General features: G+C 46.5%; 1 protein-coding gene across 1 annotated transcript in view; it reads left to right on the forward strand.

Moving 5' to 3' along the window:
• The window catches only part of GOLPH3L (golgi phosphoprotein 3 like), a 111,213-nt gene extending 92,923 nt beyond the window's left edge, over positions 1 to 18,290 (forward strand). The window contains exons 4-5 of the mRNA XM_085639251.1: positions 122 to 236; positions 14,246 to 18,290. Coding sequence (XP_085495377.1) covers positions 122 to 236; positions 14,246 to 14,673 — 543 coding nt within the window. The 3' untranslated portion in view covers positions 14,674 to 18,290. The remainder of the gene's footprint in view (positions 1 to 121; positions 237 to 14,245) is intronic.
• Positions 18,291 to 18,518: the final 228 nt, after the last annotated feature.

The following is an 18,518-nucleotide window of genomic DNA, read 5'->3' on the forward strand; positions in this document are numbered from 1 at the left end:
TCAGGCCAGTGAAGTAATAAATATTTCCTTCATTCCTATGGTCTTGATGCAAGATACTTTTGCTTAAGTATAATCATTGTCGCACAGTATCTTTGTTAACTTAATTGTGGTCTTTATCCAGGTGCTGGTAAAGTCAGACACTCCAACTGGTGACGTTTTATTGGACGAGACCCTCAAACACATGAAGGCAACGGATCCCGCAGAGACTGTGCAGAGCTGGATAGAGCTGCTAACAGGTAAGAGAATTGCAACCACTTGATTACATTACTGGTTGCAGCTAAAGATTACATCGGATAGAGACTTCTAGGTGCAGATTTCTCAAGATAGAATATTCCCCATGCGTCACACTGGATCCTAAAGTTTTAGAGCAGTACCTATGCGCCCCAGTAGGTGGCGTCATTCAGTTCCACATTGGCCGTGCTGGATGTGATGTGTGCGGTGCCTCTATAGGTGCCACCTCAGTGCACTAATGTCAGTTCTTTTCTTTCAAGGCCACTCAGAGCAGATCCAGAAAAATCTACCACCAGTCTTTTTCACGCAGAAAGTCCCAGCACCGCTCACAGAGCCACTCCTGACAGTCGTCATCTTGATCCAGGTCATTAGGTAAGTCACATAATAAGAAGACCAAGCACTCTTTGACTTCTGTGTGCCGGTCCAAGACATCGGACCTGGCGCAAGAGCGTCGGCATTCTAGGCCTGACTACTCGCCTCCCAGAGCTGAAGCGACGCCCGCCCAAATCATGGAGTTTTAAGAGGCTTTGCACCCTATATTTGTGCTGCTCGACCCCTCTGGAGTGCCTTCAGGCCCCACAGATTCAGGAGCGGCCTCTACTGGTTTTCTGCTGGCGGGTCCGCCCGCAGTGCCAGCCGGGACCCTTGGATCCAATGCTGGATTCGGAGCAGCACCGTTCCCGCAAGACCGGGACATTTCCCAGTGCCATCGTTTCAGGTGCTCCGTGGTGACACTGGCCCCATATTTATATCTGACTTCGACAAGGAACCGGATGCACGTTGCAGACAACGCACCAACAGGTACCATGCATTCCGAGTCGAAACCAGTGCCTTTTTCTTTTGATGGGTCTGGAGAGAGTGTGACAATTGGAAGGGGTCAGAGGACCTTTATGGGTACCATCACCCCCTGGATGATACAGAGGACAACTGATCTGGGAAAATGGCAAATGCCAGTGTTGAACACTTCACCAGACACTGTCTGATCTTTCCCTCTACCGTGGCTCTGGAGGAGGGTGCTTCATTTGCAGTGGTGGTACAGAAGGCAGTTGAGGTCCTGGACCTTCAGCTTCCCACAGTGGCAGTCAAGACTAACATCTTGACAGAGGTGCTTCAGCTGGGAGTTGTCCCCTCAGAACACTTACTCCCATTCATTGAAGCCTTAACAGATGTCCTCCTTGGGGTCTGGTCCAAGCCCTGCACAGGGGCTCTTGTGCACAGGACAATTGCCTGCCACCATCGTCCCACTCCTGGTGACCCCAGTTGCCTCACCTAGCACCCCACCGCGGAGAGCCTGGTGGTCCAAGCTTCCACTTCCATGATCTATCCTGGCGTGTTCCTAACCACTCCACCAGATAGGGAATCCAAAATGCTGGAAACCTTTGGTAAGAGGATTTTCTCTTCCACCATCCTAGCACTGTGGTCGGTGAACACCATGCGCCTTTTGGGCTGATACCAACACACTGTATGAGATTTGGTTGGGCAAGTGCTGCCCTTGGGCTCTGAGGAGGCCCGTGTTGTACTCTCTCAAGCAATTGCTGATCGGCAAAATGCTGCAGAGTTCACCATTTGATGTGGGCTCGACGTGACCGACTCACTGAGCATAGCGATTTTATAGTCCATGGTACTGAGATGCCATCTCAGGTGATTTCCAAGCTTCACATGTATACATGTCCTTTGATGTTTTCTGGTGAGATGGCAGACTCTGCGCTTGAGCACTTTAATAATAGCAGAGCTGCTGCCAGGTCCTTAGGCTTATCCTTGGCCTCTCGCCAACCCCAGTATGCCCTTCAGCCCTTCCGTGGCTATGGTAGGGGCTACCAACAGCCTCCCATCCTGCCCAGCCACCAGGGTGCCCAGCCCTATTGTGGCCGTGCACGTGGTTCCCACAGATCACGTGGGACCACCATCCAGAGGTCTGGGTAAGTCCACCTCACCTGGCAGCCTTAGACTAGTGGGTTTTGCAAATCATCCAGAAGGGCTACTCCCTCCCTTTCATGGAAACCCCTCCACCCATGCCACCTACTTATGACCCGCTGATGGAGGACCATCTCTCCTCGCTCTGTCAGGAAGCATTGGCTCTTTTGGCCAAAGAAGCCATTGAGAGAGCGCTGGCATCAGAAGTAGGTCATGGCTGCTATTCCTGCTACTTTCTGGTGTCCCAACGGATGGAGGACTATCCTAGACCTGCACCTTCTCAACTTGTTCCTTTAAAAAGGAGCAGATCAAAATGCTCACCTTAGCTTAGTTCCTGTCTGCCCTGGACCTTGAAAACTGTATGGTAGCATTGGACTTGCAGGATGCATATTCCCACATCCCCATCCTGTCTGCCCATCCTGTGCTACCTACAGTTCACTGTGGGCCAGGAGCGTTTTCAGTTTTCCGTGCTCCCCTTCGGCCTCACCAGAGCCCCTCGGGTGTTCATGAAAGTGATGGCGATTATTGCAGCACTTCTGTGGAGGTCAGGGGTTCCAGTCTTCCCCTACCACGACAATTGGCTGTTGAAGGCGGGCTTACCCCAAGCAGTTGTCTCCCACCTCTAGACTACGGGGGACCTCCTGCATTCGCGGAGGTTCACTATCAAGTGCCGAAGTCGCCCTGACTCCTTCTCAGATGCTTCCTTTCATTGGAGCAGTTCTGGTCACAGTGCAGTTTCTGGCCTATCCTCCGGAGTGACGGGGAAACTCATCTGTCGATGCCTAGCAGATCACGAATGGGGTCTCCATCCAGAAGTGGTTCTGTGTCTCTTTCAAGAGCGAGGAGAACCTTGGTTAGATCTGTTCATCACTGCTGAGTCTACAGTTGTGCACACTGGAATTTTCAAGGCTGCTCTCTCTCAGAGAAGTTTTTCATCTCGAGTGGAACTCTGGCCTCCTGTACACTTTTCCACCGATACCACTTCTTCCCAGAGTACTCAAGAAAATCATAAATGACCAGGCCCAAGTCATTCTTGTGGCTCTGGATTTGTCACGGAGAGTATGGTATCCTACCCCGTGCTTCTGAGCATAGGTCCTCCCATCAGGCTGTCCCTTCAAGAGGCTCTTTCGCAGTAACAGGAGAGGGTTCTGCACCCAAACCTGTGCACCCTCCACCTTCATGTATGGAGATCGAGCAGCAACAATTGACAGCTTTCAACATTCCTCTGAAGTTTGTGGTGCTGTTCTGGCAGTCAGGTGTCCCTCTACCAAGACAGTATATACCTGCAGCTGGGACAAACTTGTGGTAAGTTGTGAATCTAGAAATATTGATCCCCTTTGTGCAATTACAGGTTTTTATTTGTTCTCTATAATTTATCTATAATCTAAATAGCAAATTGCTTGAGCCGTTTCATAACTGCCCATTTCGCTTGCTGACTACTAAAACTGCCTTTCTAGTGACCATAGCATCTGCTTAGGTGGGGGATCCGCGAACTGCAGGCCCTCTCTGTACAACCTCCTTATACCACCTTTTACCCAGACAAGCTGGTTCTTTGGTCCTCTGCCTCCTTTACTGACGGTTGTGACACCCTTTCATGTAGGCCAAACCATCACTTTCCCTACCTCTTTGCCCTGCCTCCTCTTTCTAAAGAAGAGGAGAGACTACAACATGTGGACCAAAAAGAATTGTCGGTCTTCATCGAGCATACAAGAGTTCCAGGTGGACAGTCCACTCTTTGTCGGCTGTGTTGAAGCTGAGAAAGGGAAGGCAGTGCAGAAACAGACCATCTCATGATGGATCGTGCTCTGCATAAAGTTTTGCTATGCACTGGCCAAAAAGCAACCCTCCCAGGGCTTGCATGCTTATTCTACCAGAGCCAAGGCTGTAGCCACTGTGTTACCTTGCAGAGTCCCTGTCATTGACATCTGCCAGGTGTAGGAGAGTAGGATCTGCTTCTTATAGTTACACCCACTTTTTGTTGATGCTCCACTGTTTTTCGGCTTAGTCTAGCTGGGATCCCGCTAATCGGGACCCAGCCTAGCTGCTTTCTCTCTAAATTGATTGCATGTACTTTAGGTACACTTCAAATTGGATTCTGGGGTACCCTTATAAGTCCCTAGTATATGGTATACTATGTACCTGGGGCATAGGTACCCCAGAGGCCTCTCAGGGGCTGCAGCATGCATTATGCCACCCCTGGGAGACTATTCGAAATGACACAACAGGTCTGCTACAGCAGCCTGTGTACGGTGGTGTATGCACCCCTTACTTAGATATAGGTTCACTATATCTATCCATATCACTGCACACACAAACCTATCAGTCACCCCTATGGCAGGTCTTATCAATCCTGAAGGCAGGGTGCTGGGTTTTATGTGAGAGGGTGCGCATGCATGAGCAGAGCCCCTCTGCAGCTTTCGTAACCTCTATTCCTGGGTTGTTTGTGATGCAGCCTACCATATACTCTTAAGTGCATTATAACCTCGCGGTAAATGCTAACTTTAAAAACGGCTGTATGGAAACATGTCGTGTTTGGTGTCAAACCCATTGGAATCATACCTCCACACCATTAACTGGAGGGGGAGGTATGATTCCACCCTTCTAGAGGGACTTATGCGAAACACCGGTACACCCGGTACCAGGTTTCTCAAACTGGGCATCACAAAATGGATGCTGCCAGCCACAGACACAAGTCTGCCCTCCCTCTGCTGGACGAAATTCCGGCAGGGGACAGCTGGACAATAGGTTTCCTGTCACAGGGAGGTGTGACCACCTCCCAGACAGGCTTTAGTGTATTGGGACTGGGTGGGTGCACTCCAAAAGTGCTTTGATGTCTGCACTGGGGCACATTTGGTGTCCCTGTGCATAGTCCAGCTCAAACATGGTGCAGGGGCTATCAGCCCCTGCTCTGGGGCGAAACTGGACAAAGGACATGGGTGTAGCCACCCCTCTGTCCTGACCCTCCCATAGGTGGGTCCCCAGAGTTTGTCCCACCCCTTCCTTGGGTATAGAGTAGGAACCCCTGGCTACAGGACTTTAGATTTACCTGGATGAAACTCTGATAAAGAATCCCAGAACTTCAACTATCTACACGACGTTGGATGACCGAAGAATCTCCCTTGGAGTAAAGGAGTTACTCTCCTGCAAGGCAGGCACCAAAGACGCATCTGTCCGGTTTGCAACTACGCAGCTCCTGAAGGACTCCAAAGATATTGCAACAAAGGAGGTGGGTTTCCAAACTTCCTCAAGGCCAATCCGTGCTCTCCGCAAACCTGAGATCCGAAGCCCTCGTGGGGACCGTGCAACCCGAACCCCTGGATACCGTGCACATTTGCAGCAGCATGTGCTTTTTGTCGATCCCTGAGGCTGTGCTTTGGGCTACTTGTAGTCCAGACCCCGAGCAGTGATTCCACCGAAGATTAGTGGCCTACACTCCACAAGTGTCCCATGGGCTGGTATTTAGTGATTCCTCTCGAGGTCCCTTCGCGATCCCTTGTCTGTCGACTTGTGGATCCCTGAGAAGGGTACCTTAACTTTCAATGGGCTTACCTGGTTGCTCCAGGAGTGCCCTGACTCTCCATCGCTTGGGGAGTCCCCAGGACCTTGCTGGTCCCCACTGAAGCATCTTTACTCTAACCGTGTTGGTTGCAGTTGCCAAGGCTTGTTGGTCTCCAACCCAGACACTGACCCCCCAGCACTCAACATCCTTCGTGGGACAGCTCGCCTGTGGACTTTGGTTGTCGTCGACGTCTCCTGGTCCCCGTGGCTGCAGAGTCAAGCTTCGCACCTGAATCACCCGACATCGGTGGGCATTCGTCTATCGTGCCCCTGGTCACTGGCAAGTTACCCACACTGTCCCCTCTGCTTTCAGGTTCTTCTCCGCTCCGATCCAGGCTTGGATCACACCAGACACTTTTCTGCTTCACAGCAGCAGCACTTTGCAGCATCACGCCATTGAGAACAACGAAGATTCCCAACACCATTTGACACCTATGCACCCGGCTTCCCTGGGTGAGGTAACACGAGTACTCCGGTGCTCACGTGGGTGCTGGCCTTAGAACCTTCTAAGTTTGAAAGGGTTTGCTCAAAGTTCTCTCCTAAGTGTCCTTAAGCTTTAAAATTCCAACCACGACTTTCCCATAGGATTGTACAGAGCTAGCGGCTGTGTTCTCACACTGCACGCGTCCCCTGTGGGTCCCCTGTGTCACTACCTTGGGTGGTTCCTTCGGGGTCCCATCGATTCTACGTGCTCTAGGCACTGTGTCTAGTCAAGTCGTGGTTGTTATACCACTTTCTTAATATATGGTTTGGTCTCCCCCTGGGGCCCACTGTGTATTGTGCTATTTACTGTCGTTCTAGTGTATAAATATTGTGTGCCTTGCGCTCTAATCTCATAAAGAGGTTAGTAGAGAGTGTTTAGTAATAAATATATATATATATATATATAATCTACTGGCGGTCGCCAGTAGATAGTTATAGTTAGGACCGTGTTTCCATAGGAAATCCGCAACATTCTATTTGGAATAACTTTGGCGCTGGTTGACGAATCCTCGCGAATTTTTCAAAACTAATGGGGCGCTACGCTCCGCTCCTACCCTGAAAGTCTCGGGGGGGATTCGTCAAGCGGGGGCTGAGAAAAAAGGGGGGTCCCAAAACGCGTTTTCCCCATGCATTTTCCCATAGGACGTTTAGTCCGAGCTACAGCCCGAACGGCTGAACAGAATTACTTGAAATTGGGCAGAGAGGTAGTCCTCAGGTCAGGGATGTGCCTTTTGCAGGTCTGGTGTAAATCTGTTCAGTAGGTCCTGAGAAAATAGCATTTAAATCAATATATATATCTGTAAGCGCGCTCCGTGCGCTTACGGTAAGCTTACCGTACGCGTACGGTGCCGTGCGCGAGCTCAATTCTGATTGGTGGTTACATTGCTGTAAACATTCGAATCGGTCGAAATCAGAAAGTATCGGCCGCCATTTTCTGTCTCTCGCACTGAAAAACAAAGGTTGATAACATGAAAAGGGGGCAACGAAGAGTTGCAGACCCCCTAGCGTTCGTCAGGGGGTTCACGAAGGACCAAAAAGTATGAAAAATAAATTTAATAATTTTAAAAAAAAATCGCGGAGTGCGCGTACGGTAAGCTTACCGTACGCGTACGGTAAAAAAAAAATAAAAAAAAAATAAAAGAATTAACAATCACATTTAATATATAAATCTAAGGACCCCCAAGGGAGAAAAAAACAATTGCACGCAAAAATTAAAAATAAATACATAACTTAGCATTTAAAAAACCGTACAAATTCACTGAAAAAACCATAGGTTTCACACACGTTATAGTTAGGAATTAGCATTTAAAAAACCTTGCAAATTCACTTAAAAAACCATAGGTTTCACACAAGTTATAGTTAGCTGTACATTTCACTCTTAAAAAACCAATGAAATTCCACGTTCTAGTTAGATCAGGTAACTATAACTTGCGCGACCGCAATGCACAATGTGTCATTTCAGATGTCATCATTGATGTCATGAGTGATGTCACTGACCATGTCATAAGTGATGTAATATGTGACGTCATCAGCAGTTTATTGTGGGCGCGCAAGTTATAGTTACCTGATCTAACTATAACGTGGAATTTCATTGGTTTTTTACCAGTGAAATGTACAGCTAACTATAACTTGTGTGAAACCTATGGTTTTTTAAGTGAATATATATATATATATATATATATATATATATAGAGAGAGAGATATAGAGCTAGATATAGATAGATAGATGGATAGATAGATATATATAGATATATCTTGTGTGGTTCTCCTTTCATTTGACCATTCAGGAGGTTATAATCTGGTAAACCAAGCTGCTTTACATTCCTTTGAGACTTAGCCTGAAGGCTGCTCTCTATAGCTACCACTAGGATAGCTTTCAATAAAGGCTGTCTTTAACCTAATCATCAATAAGGGTTGTTTGGACTGGTACAAGGTGCCCACTTTAATTAGTGGACAGCATATACCAGGCCAACTTCTCACACCAAGCAGCAGTGTGGGCATCCTTGCACACGTTCACCAAGCACTACTGCCCGGATGGTCAGGTCCGTTGTGAGGGGCACTTTGCCCGTTCGTTCATCAGGACTTTTTGGTCTAACCTGTTCACAGACCCACTTACTGGGTGGTATTGCTTGGGTATCTATTCTAAGGTAATGAATCTGCGGCTAGAAGTCTCTAACAGATGAGAAAGTTAATTGCCTTCAGTAACGCCTTATCTGGTAGAGACTATATAGCCACAGATTCCTTACCGATCCTCCCTGCTCTGCGAGCTGAGTCATTATGGTCATCCTGCTACAGGCCTTAGTAATACACAGAAGTATGTCCGCATTGTTCGTGGCTCTGCACTTCTGGCATGGAAAGTTGTGAAAACAAACTGGGGTAAGCACGCTAGGGTGACGCCTATTTAAGCACCTGATGCAAAGCCGAATGGCGCCACCCACCGGTGCGCAGATGTACTGCTTGACAATTAACAGATCCAGTCAGACGCCTGGGGAATATTCTAAGGTATGGAATCTGCGGCTAGATAGTCTCTACCAGATAAGGCATTACTGAAGGTAAGTAACTTGTTCATCATTAATAAAATAACCCAAGATGGGCTACTGTGGTTGCTATTCAGCTGTCTTAAAGACCCAGTGATGCTTTGCTTGAAGGTCAGTAAATTTCAGCATCTTAGGAACTTTCTACTATAATCCTAAACGTAGACTATTTCCTGTCTGCGTGTGGCAGCTCGGTTAACACTTCATTTTCAACATATCCTGTATATCTATTAGAAGTGAAATACTGTCAATCTGGTTTTATTTAAATTGATGGCTGCTCAATGGAGCCAATGCACAAGGCATCATTGCAGCTTTCACCAGTACAGTAGATGTTTTTAATGACCATTACTTCAGCTTGAAGAGTGAGTAGGCTTCTCTTGTTGAGTCTTATAGGGTTTTCAACAAATATAGTTATGTGAACACATTTGTTTATCTTATTGAAACTTGTATCCAGTTTCCAGATACATCAATCTGGATTTACTTGTTTTCTTTAGGAACCCCATATCTCATGCAGAAAGGTCTGCTCACTCCTTTGATTATTTGAGTGCTGAAGTTTTATATAGGCAGGTATTTGAAAAACATGCTAATACCCCATGCTGTGATAGATTAGTTAAGCCTCTGTTTCACTTGTTTATCTGAAAGATTTCTTTTTTTTTTTCATCCTGGATTTGTGTTGCTCTATCTAAAGGATAATCTTTCCAATCTATTGCAAGTTGGGATCTCAAAGATGACTCCATGATGCAGAAAGAAAAGTTGGTTATATACAATATTAGTTCTTGATCTACAGTGTATTAATTCAATTGACCAACAACTCACCAGAACCCCAGTAACAGTCACATTGCTGAAGTCTTAGCTGCTTAGTAACAGTCATCACTTTGAGCCGAAGTCCCCTGTGTACTTTATAAGGGTCACAATGACTGTTCCTTATAACTACTCTTATTGCCATACCCTCCATTTCAGCGTTTCCTTACTGTACCCCAAATTCCGAGATGTTTCAAACGAGGTGCTTCCTGCAAAAACACGAGGCCCCGTAATGCCGACTGACCACAAGCCCCATCCATTTTTTTAAATATCGTTTTTATTCGTATTTTTAGTTGATTAACCTCTTACAATACTAGTTCCAGACCATTTGTATTAATTATTTGTACATTATATCTGTTCCGCATACAGAAAGGAAAGCAGGAGAACAAAATTCTTAAAGAATTTACGACCCCCAGAGTAGCAGCTCCTACCTGCCCCTCCACTCAGGAATTTTGCGATAATCTAGCCATGCATTTTAAAAATAAAATAGATAACATATATGACTCTTTTGAGCAGGGATCAGCCAACTGGGAAAGAACTTCAATTACAGTAAATCCCTCCCTAGTGAAGCTGGAGACTTTTGCATCAATCACCAGGCAGCAGGTGCTACCATTCCTGAAAGCTATTAAGTCAGGCTCCCCGTCTGATATAGCCCCTCCGTATGTGTTATCTGAGTTAGCAATGGAACTAGCTGATCCCATTACGGAAATATGCAACTTGTCCTTAGCCACTTCCTCTTTTCCGGCTAGGTGGAAGAAGGCTTTTATTAAACCCTTGCCCAAGAAACCATCTGCAGACTGTGCCGATCTACAGAATTATAGACCGATCTCTCTTCTTCCGGGCTGCTCTAAAATAACGGAAACGCTGATCAATTGCCAACTTTCAGATCATCTGGAGCAGCATGACCTTCTGGATCCCTCGCAGTCGGGTTTCCGTGCTGGTTACAGCACAGAGTCCGCTCTGGTAGAGGTAACTGATACCATCAGGCTGCTGCTGGACGACGGGACACCGGTGGTGCTGGTCCGTCTTGATCTGTCAGCAGCTTTGACACCATCTCTCACAGAATTCTATTGGATAGACTGCGAGAGATTGGTGTCATTGGAAGGGCATTAGAGTGGCTGGAAAGTTTCCTATCGGACAGATCGCAATGTGTTCAACTGGACTCATTTGTCTCGCAGACCTCGGTTGTGGACAAGGGGGTTCCTCAGGGCTCTATTTTAAGCCCCACCCTGTTCAACATCTAGGTGTTGTCACTGGCCACCATGATAAAATCTTGTGGGTTCCAAACTATCTCCTATGCAGATGACACTCAGGTGATAATCCCCATAGAGAAGGACCCCACGGTGACCAGAGACAGATTTTAAGAGCGGTATGATGAAAATATCCACATGGATGAAAAACAACTATCTGCAGCTTAATTCCAACAAATCGGAGATCTTCTTGTTTGGTAAAGCAGCGGATATATGGACAGATGAGTGGTGACTGGAGGAATTAGGTTCATCTCCCCTCCCCAAAAAATGGGTAAAAAACCTGGGCATCTTAATGGATAATAATTTATCCATGGAAGAACAGGTTAAAACCCTTTCGAGTAAATGTTTTGGACTAATACGCATGTTAAGGAATGTCTTCCCATGGATTCCGCTCTCCGCGAGAAGGGCTCTGATCCAGGTACTGCTAGTCAGCAGACTGGATTATGGGAATGCTCTCATAGTGGGGTCAAGAGAAGACCTGCTTTCTAGGCTACAAGTCGTTCAAAACACGGCTGCCCGCCTAGCCTTAAACAAACCCCCGCGTACGTCATCCTCGCCACTACTACGAGATCTACATTGGCTACCCATAAGAAAGAGGGCACGCTTCATACTTCTGTGCCTAGTCTTTAAAGCCCTTTCTGGACAGGGACCTAACTACCTCTCGAAGAAGTTGGAATGGTATACTCCAACGCGACTCTTAAGGTCTAGTAGCCTAAAGCTTCTCCAAGTACCGAGAATTAAAAAATTGAAGATGGGGGACGTGCCTTTTCCTAACTGGCTCCCAAACACTGGAATGCGCTGTCTCTAGAGCTGCGTTCCTGCCCCTCGCTGACTATTTTTAAGAAGCACTTAAAAACCTGGCTATTCAACTGATTCGCTCTGCTTGCAGAAGCCCGTCTCCCAGGTGCCGAGAGATCCCCTTGGGGATGATTTGTGCGCCATACAAATAAAAAAATAATAATAATAATAATAAAAGACGAAAAGTTTGGTTTGCTTCCATATACAGTCCTTATTGCTTCATTCTGGGGTAAGCTTATTCCTTATAGACTCTAAGCATGCTCCTGGTATAGTACTGGTCCATGTGGCGAGTATGTTGGGTTTGCTAATATCCTCTTACATCTAGCATTTTCTGTTTGTCATAAACTTATAAACCAATAACAGCTTGTTTTTCCTGGGATCAACGCTCACTTCCTCATATACCTATTTTATTCTTGCGTCCCGTCTTTTTTCCCCCTAAAGGGGGAACAAGGGTGGGGGGAGAGAGGGAGGGCTCACCGCAGATACCTCCGCCACCTGTGTACACTAGCCCTTATTGCAGTATGCCCATTGTGGCCTATTGAAATGGGATGTGGCTGGTGATGGACCCATCATCTACTGCGGACAGGGGATCCACAATCGGGTTCTCATCTTCCTTGGGTCCTCAGGTTTCCCAGGCCCTCATTACTTCAGCCCAATGTTCAGCTGGGGGTTTACGCCTTTTGGTTAGTCTGTCCTCATGAGTAAGCTCTCTTTCCTCAGCTCTGGCCCTAATCGAAACATTATTCTCCCAGTCAGACACTCTTAGGGCCCGCTTTCGATTGCAATCTGAGGGCAATTTGCCTTTTGGCTAGAAGCAAGGCTAGATCATTGAACCTGTGCCCATTTTTTTTGCTTTAGACCTTGGCAATAGTCCCAATAGACCAAATCATGTGGGCAAAATTGCCATCAGTCAAGGATCTACCAACCAGATCCTCCCATCTTTAGTGTGTCGGGGCCAAATTCATCTTTCTCCATGCCGATAACCGCCCCTGACTGTGGCCACTCCCGCCTCCATCCATTCTCTCAACTGGCCTTGCGTGAAGGGGGAACCGTCACCTATCTGAGGCAGTCCTGTGATTCGTAGGTCAGGTGCATAGAGGGGCATCCCTACCCCTTGCTTTGTGCATCTATCCCAGCATATCAGGGCTACTTTTCACAGCACTCCCATATTTCTGGTCTTATATTTGTGAATCTGCATCCTGGGTAATAATACCCTGTGAGGGGGTTTCCCCGTCAATGCCAGTGTCTCCACCCCCCTCCACAAGCCTCATCCATGATAAAAATGATCCAGATGAAATCCCGTCAGGACATGGTGGCCTGCCCACTGAGATTTCGCCAACACCCGGACCGTTACCAGAAGGGTGAGCAGAGATTCAGCGACTCATGCTGATGGAATGTTTGAAAGGCTACTGCCTTTTCATGTCAAGTATTATTCCACGCTGCCAGATTTTCACACCACGGTGTGCAGGTAGCGGGGGGGTAGAATCAGACATCCAATTACTATTCTAGTGGTACTCAAAGAAGGCAGGTAGCCAGGTTCATGAATGGCGCTAACTGGATATTCGGGATCAAGTAATATGCTACTTGATTATTAGAATGGTGCTACAGGTTGGCTACCATACAACCTCAACACACGTAAACCGATACGGTGTAGATGTAATTATAAACAACATAAAGTCCTAAGAACTCAACCATCAATTTCCAAAGTGTCCATAGTCGAGACATTCTTTATTCTTTAGGTATTCTTATTTCATAAACATTCGGTAGTCCAGGATATGTTGATACAAGGTACAAACATCCACGCGCAAACAGCCAACACATGTTTATCTGTATGGCGAATAGGCCCGTCAACTTCCTCAGGGCTGCGTTAAAATAGCTGTGCTGCAAATTTCAAAAGAGGCAAAATTACCAATCGTCCACAACCTCCTGTTTCTGTAATCATATAATTGTCTGGGTAACAGTATCCCAGTAGGGTAGTCTTGTTTATTCCATTCTCGTATTCCAAACACCCTGACTGAGAGTGTAGTCGCCCGTAATGTATGATGGTCTGCGAAACAGTATCCCAGTATGGTAGTCTTTTTTGATTCTCTTATCCAAAAGAAACACCCCATCCATTTGTAGCTTATACACGGAGAGTACTCCACCAAGTTTTGGTGTTCAAACTCTTTTTATTTATTATTACTATGAAATGCCCGTCCAGTTAGCTGGATGATATGAAGGTAGTAAGGCTGAAATACCCCATGCGTCAGACATCAGCATTATGACACTGCATACTGTTTTCTGACTTTTCTCGGTCATGGCCTTGCTGCTACTTAAATATGGAGTAACTTTGTCCCGAAGCATGGCGACTAGGCCTGAGTTGAACTTAAACAGACGCGCTACCTCCACTCAAATTTAAATTCGTCTTTAAGGCACATGTCTGCTGCTAGTAAGGCTGAATTTTCAGTCATCCTCTGTAACCGCAGACAGATGCCTTAGAGATGCGACTTAAAGATATAATTCTGGTATTTACTTGTTTTCACATAGTACTTGTTTTCCGTATATATAGTGTACACTGTAATTTCTTTGTTAATATAGCCAGTGTTTTGATGCAAAGCATGCTGGTACTGGTCATTTGGTAGTATGAAGGACTCTGTGCACAGATATATCTAATGCAATGTCTCTAACATCCCACAGGTGAGACGTGGAACCCCTTCAAGCTTCAGTACCAGCTCCGCAATGTGCGGGAGCGTATTGCCAAGAACCTGGTGGAGAAGGGGATACTCACAACTGAGAAGCAGAACTTCCTGCTCTTCGACATGACTACCCACCCAGTCACCAACACTACAGAAAAGCAACGGTTGGTCAAGAAGCTGCAAGAGAGTGTCCTGGATAAATGGGTCAATGACCCGCATCGCATGGACCGTCGGACTCTGGCACTGTTGGTCCTGGCTCACTCGTCTGATGTCCTAGAGAATGTCTTCAGCTCACTTTCTGATGAGAAATACGACATCGCCATGAACAGGTCCAAAGACCTCCTGGACCTTGACCCGGATGTGGAAGGGAGCAAGGCTAATGCTTTGGAGATGATCTGGGCAGTACTGGCAGCATTCAATAAATCCTAGAGACATTCCGTGAGTGCTACGATTGATGGGAGACAAATGGTAGAGCCATATATTATATGTGTAGGAACTGGCTGTACTCCGCTGCTTTACTTCCTTCACCCATGTAGAGGTGCTGCATGTCCAGTGCACAGCCCAGGGCAGCCCCCTTTATTGACCGGGTCTGCCTATCCTGATCGTCTCCTTCTTAAGTCCTGTATTTCTCCAAAAAGGTAGTTTCCAGGCCTCAGTGTACAATCAGAAATTGGATTTCCTTTAAACCATTTCTGGTGAAGTGCAAGTGAAGGGAGTCTTGCCCAAGACATTGTTATGAAGACCCCGGTATCAAACACGATTTTTTCCTATCTCTTCTATTTAAAGGAGCCTGGAGCGAGTAATTGAATAATTTTACTTACCACCCCACAGAATCTGTATTCTCATTTTCTGCAACCAGCGTTTTTGTTCTTCTATGTTTTTTGCTTTGACTTTTCCCAACCGTGCTGTTTTTTATTTCTTTACAGCAAGTTTCTACACATGAAGTCATGGGTCAGAATTTAGTGTTGCATCATGCTTGCTGTATGGGGTGGATATTTTTTGTTTTCTGGAGGATTGTCTGTAGCAGTTACCAACAATTTGTCTGTAGAAGGCATTTATTGAAGAACCTGCCACAGTTAAAAGTAGTCGTCTCTAATGCTCCCTCTCCTGTAGTGTTTTAGTAGTGTCATCCTGCCAGGGTCCTAGGTTTAATTGAACCATTTTTTTGTATAATGCGGATTTCTTGATATGGGTTGGTGCACTTCACAGCTCGGTGGATTACAGTAGTAAGACTGATATCTTATATTTCAGCTCTTGTGCATTAGTGGCTTATGCACATTTCCACAGATGTGGCTAGCTTTGGAGGGGTGAACACATAGTGAAGCAGAATTATAGCACATGGGTTTTAATGAAGTTATCATAAGCGTGTTAATAATTATTCTATGACCATACTGAAGCTGTGGACAGGTTGCTACGAAGAAATAATATTGGTTAGTTCCTCTACGTTTTAAAATATATATTTTTAATGACATGGGCTCCATTACCCCGTCCCAAGTTTGTTTGATTAAATTGGCTGTTGTGTCCCAATGCACAAATCCTCTCATCATGATGGAGAGGATGGAAGCTTTGTCCACTTAATAATGGATAATCCTCCACCAGTACTTCCCCCCCCCCCCCCCCCCCCCGCTAGCCTTTTCCTGTAGGATCTTTGTGTTGCAAACATTTTTTGTTTACAACTTCTAGTCCAGGCAGTTGGCTGTAGAGAGACATCATGTCTCAGATTGTTCTCTGCTGTTTGGGGTTTGCAGAGGTAACTGACTGACTGTATAGAAGGGCAGGTTGTAGGGAACAGGGCTACTTGCTGCCTGGCTTCACGGCAGATGCTGAAGGTCCTGCTTTTTGGTACACACGGCAGGCTGCTGAAGGACTGGCTGTGTGGAGCTCAGTAGAGGCGGCCAAGAAACTTCATGTCTGGCGTTCACTGGATGAGGACACCAGTAAGGCCGGACTATAGACTGCAGAAGACCCTCTGTCTAAACACAGTATAAAGATACTGGATACCTGGTGACTCGGAGAGGTAAGGACGGAATGGCTGGAAATCCCTGCAGAGTGCAGAGATGCTGGCCATCTGGGGGCCGCACTGAAAGGTAAGGACGGATTGGGTTGAACTCACTGCAGGGTACAAAGCTACTCGAAGTCTGTGGCTCAGTGCAGGTTAAAGAGGGACGAGTTGTCTAAAGACCATGGCCGCGTGCATGGCTTCTTGCGTCTGGACCTCACTGCAGTGGGCAGAGAGACGTGCTGTCTGGAACTCCTTTGAGTTGCAGAGATGGAGAAGACAGCAAGAGTGACATGCTTTGCCCAGAATGACAAGATTCCTGACTTGCTGTCAGGTGAACATGGAATGACTGCAGCTTGTCTCCGGTGCACAGTGATTAAATACCTTGTCAGTAAGGTGAACTGAGACCCCCTGGCTTGCTTTGGATGTATTTATGACCCCAACGCGCCCCACTCTGGGATGATTCTTAAATTGCATTTATCTATTTTGAAAATGCTGTCCTGTGCACTGTTTTGTCTTCGGACACCATGAGTGGCTGCCGACCATAATCCGGCTCTGAAAGGGTGAGGTGGTGGTATCCCTGGGCAGCAAGTAATTTGTGCTTAAAATTCTCCTCTGCCAAATGTCAAAGGGACTAGGCTAGATGGTGAAATCACATCTGTAACCTCGCACACTTTTTCCCAAAGGAAGGCAAGTTCTAACTGTGGCTGACTATACCGGGAGATATGCAGCATCAGGATTTGCTGACGCATTGCGGTGGCCTCCTCCGACAGTGCTGGGATTTCAGGGCTGTCATCTGTCCATGTATCATCGTGGCCCTCTGTCCAAGCAGTTATCTATATGTCTTCCTGCGTGCGGATGTCATTTTTGACTACTTTGGGTTTGTGCCATTCCAACTTGGTCAATGTTTGCATGTCTAGGCGGGCAGCACTTTATTTGTTTTAGGATTAGATTGAGGGCTAGAGTGGCACGATAAAGATTATGTTCAGCCAAAGCACAGTGTTGTGGCACTATCGTCCTTTGTCAGGAACTATTCTGGGCATTAAATGCTTTACAGAGGCTCCACTGAAGTGGTGGACATTGCTTGGCAAAGTCCAGGGCATTACATGCTTTACAAACCCCCATAGAAGCACTCCCCTAATCGGACAAAGCTCATGGCATTAAATATTTTGCAGCCGCCCAACAGTGGGCTTATTGTCTACAAGAAATGTCCCAAGCCAGAGAAGATCCCTTTCCCCCTTTGTCCATAGACCTGTGCGACCTGACGTTTGGGGAATCTTGAGACTTTTGATTTTTTTCACATATGTTTATGACCTAGGTCTGTCCTGACACTGTGACCAGTGTCATGACTTCACATAGATGCCTGTGTGTTTCTTAGTCATATACGTTGGAGTGTGCTTCTGGTCTGAACACACGGCGGCCTTTAACTCTTGTAAGCAGGGTGAAATGTGACCAGGAGAGTCTACACATTGCATGGAAAGGGGAGAGATGAGAATGACAGACCATGTGGAGGGGCATGCAAAAGGTACACCATACAGAGGTGGGTGTGTAATAAGTTAACCATGCAGAGGAGACATCTGAAGGACAAACCACAGAGCGGACTCCTCAAAGGCATAATGCACAGAGTTTGAGCACTTTATAACCCTTAAGAAGATCTTATTTTTTCACCCGAGTGCCTGGCGAGGTTCCACTTTAGTAGATCTTTGAGATGGTGTTGCACATACTCTGACACAGTGCCCCCTTATTTTAGCATGGCAGACGAGGCAGGTGTTACTGTGTGTATAGGGGGACTATCGTATCCTCCCCGACACCCGCCCCACCCTTGCTGACCCCCCCCCCCCCCCACTTCCCAAACATCAGTTTTGTAAAGATGTTTCATGTTTAATAGCTATTTTCTGTTGGAATTGGATGAAACCTGTTTTTATAATGTCACCTGAACATTACTTTTCAGACTGTTGAATGATTGGGTTCTTATGTTGATCGTTCTTTAAATAGTAAAATGTATAATTTTAGTATTGGTTATTAAAGAATCACATGACATACAAAATGATTTTGCAGTGTATCATTTTGTGTTCACGTGTGATAAATGGGAGTTTCAATGCCCTCCGTCTGATGCTGATAGACCATGTTCGGGAGTCACGCCTTCCCATTACTCACATGCTGCGTGATCCTGATTGGTCGCTACACTTGCCCTAATACTTGCTAACACTGGTATTTCCTGCTCTGTGCCAGCCGCCCTAAGACACTTGTGCAAATGCTGGTTTATGCTGCTTAG

The sequence above is a fragment of the Triturus cristatus genome, chromosome 12 (assembly GCF_964204655.1).
Source record: "Triturus cristatus chromosome 12, aTriCri1.1, whole genome shotgun sequence".
In the NCBI taxonomy this organism is placed as follows: Eukaryota; Metazoa; Chordata; class Amphibia; order Caudata; family Salamandridae; genus Triturus; species Triturus cristatus.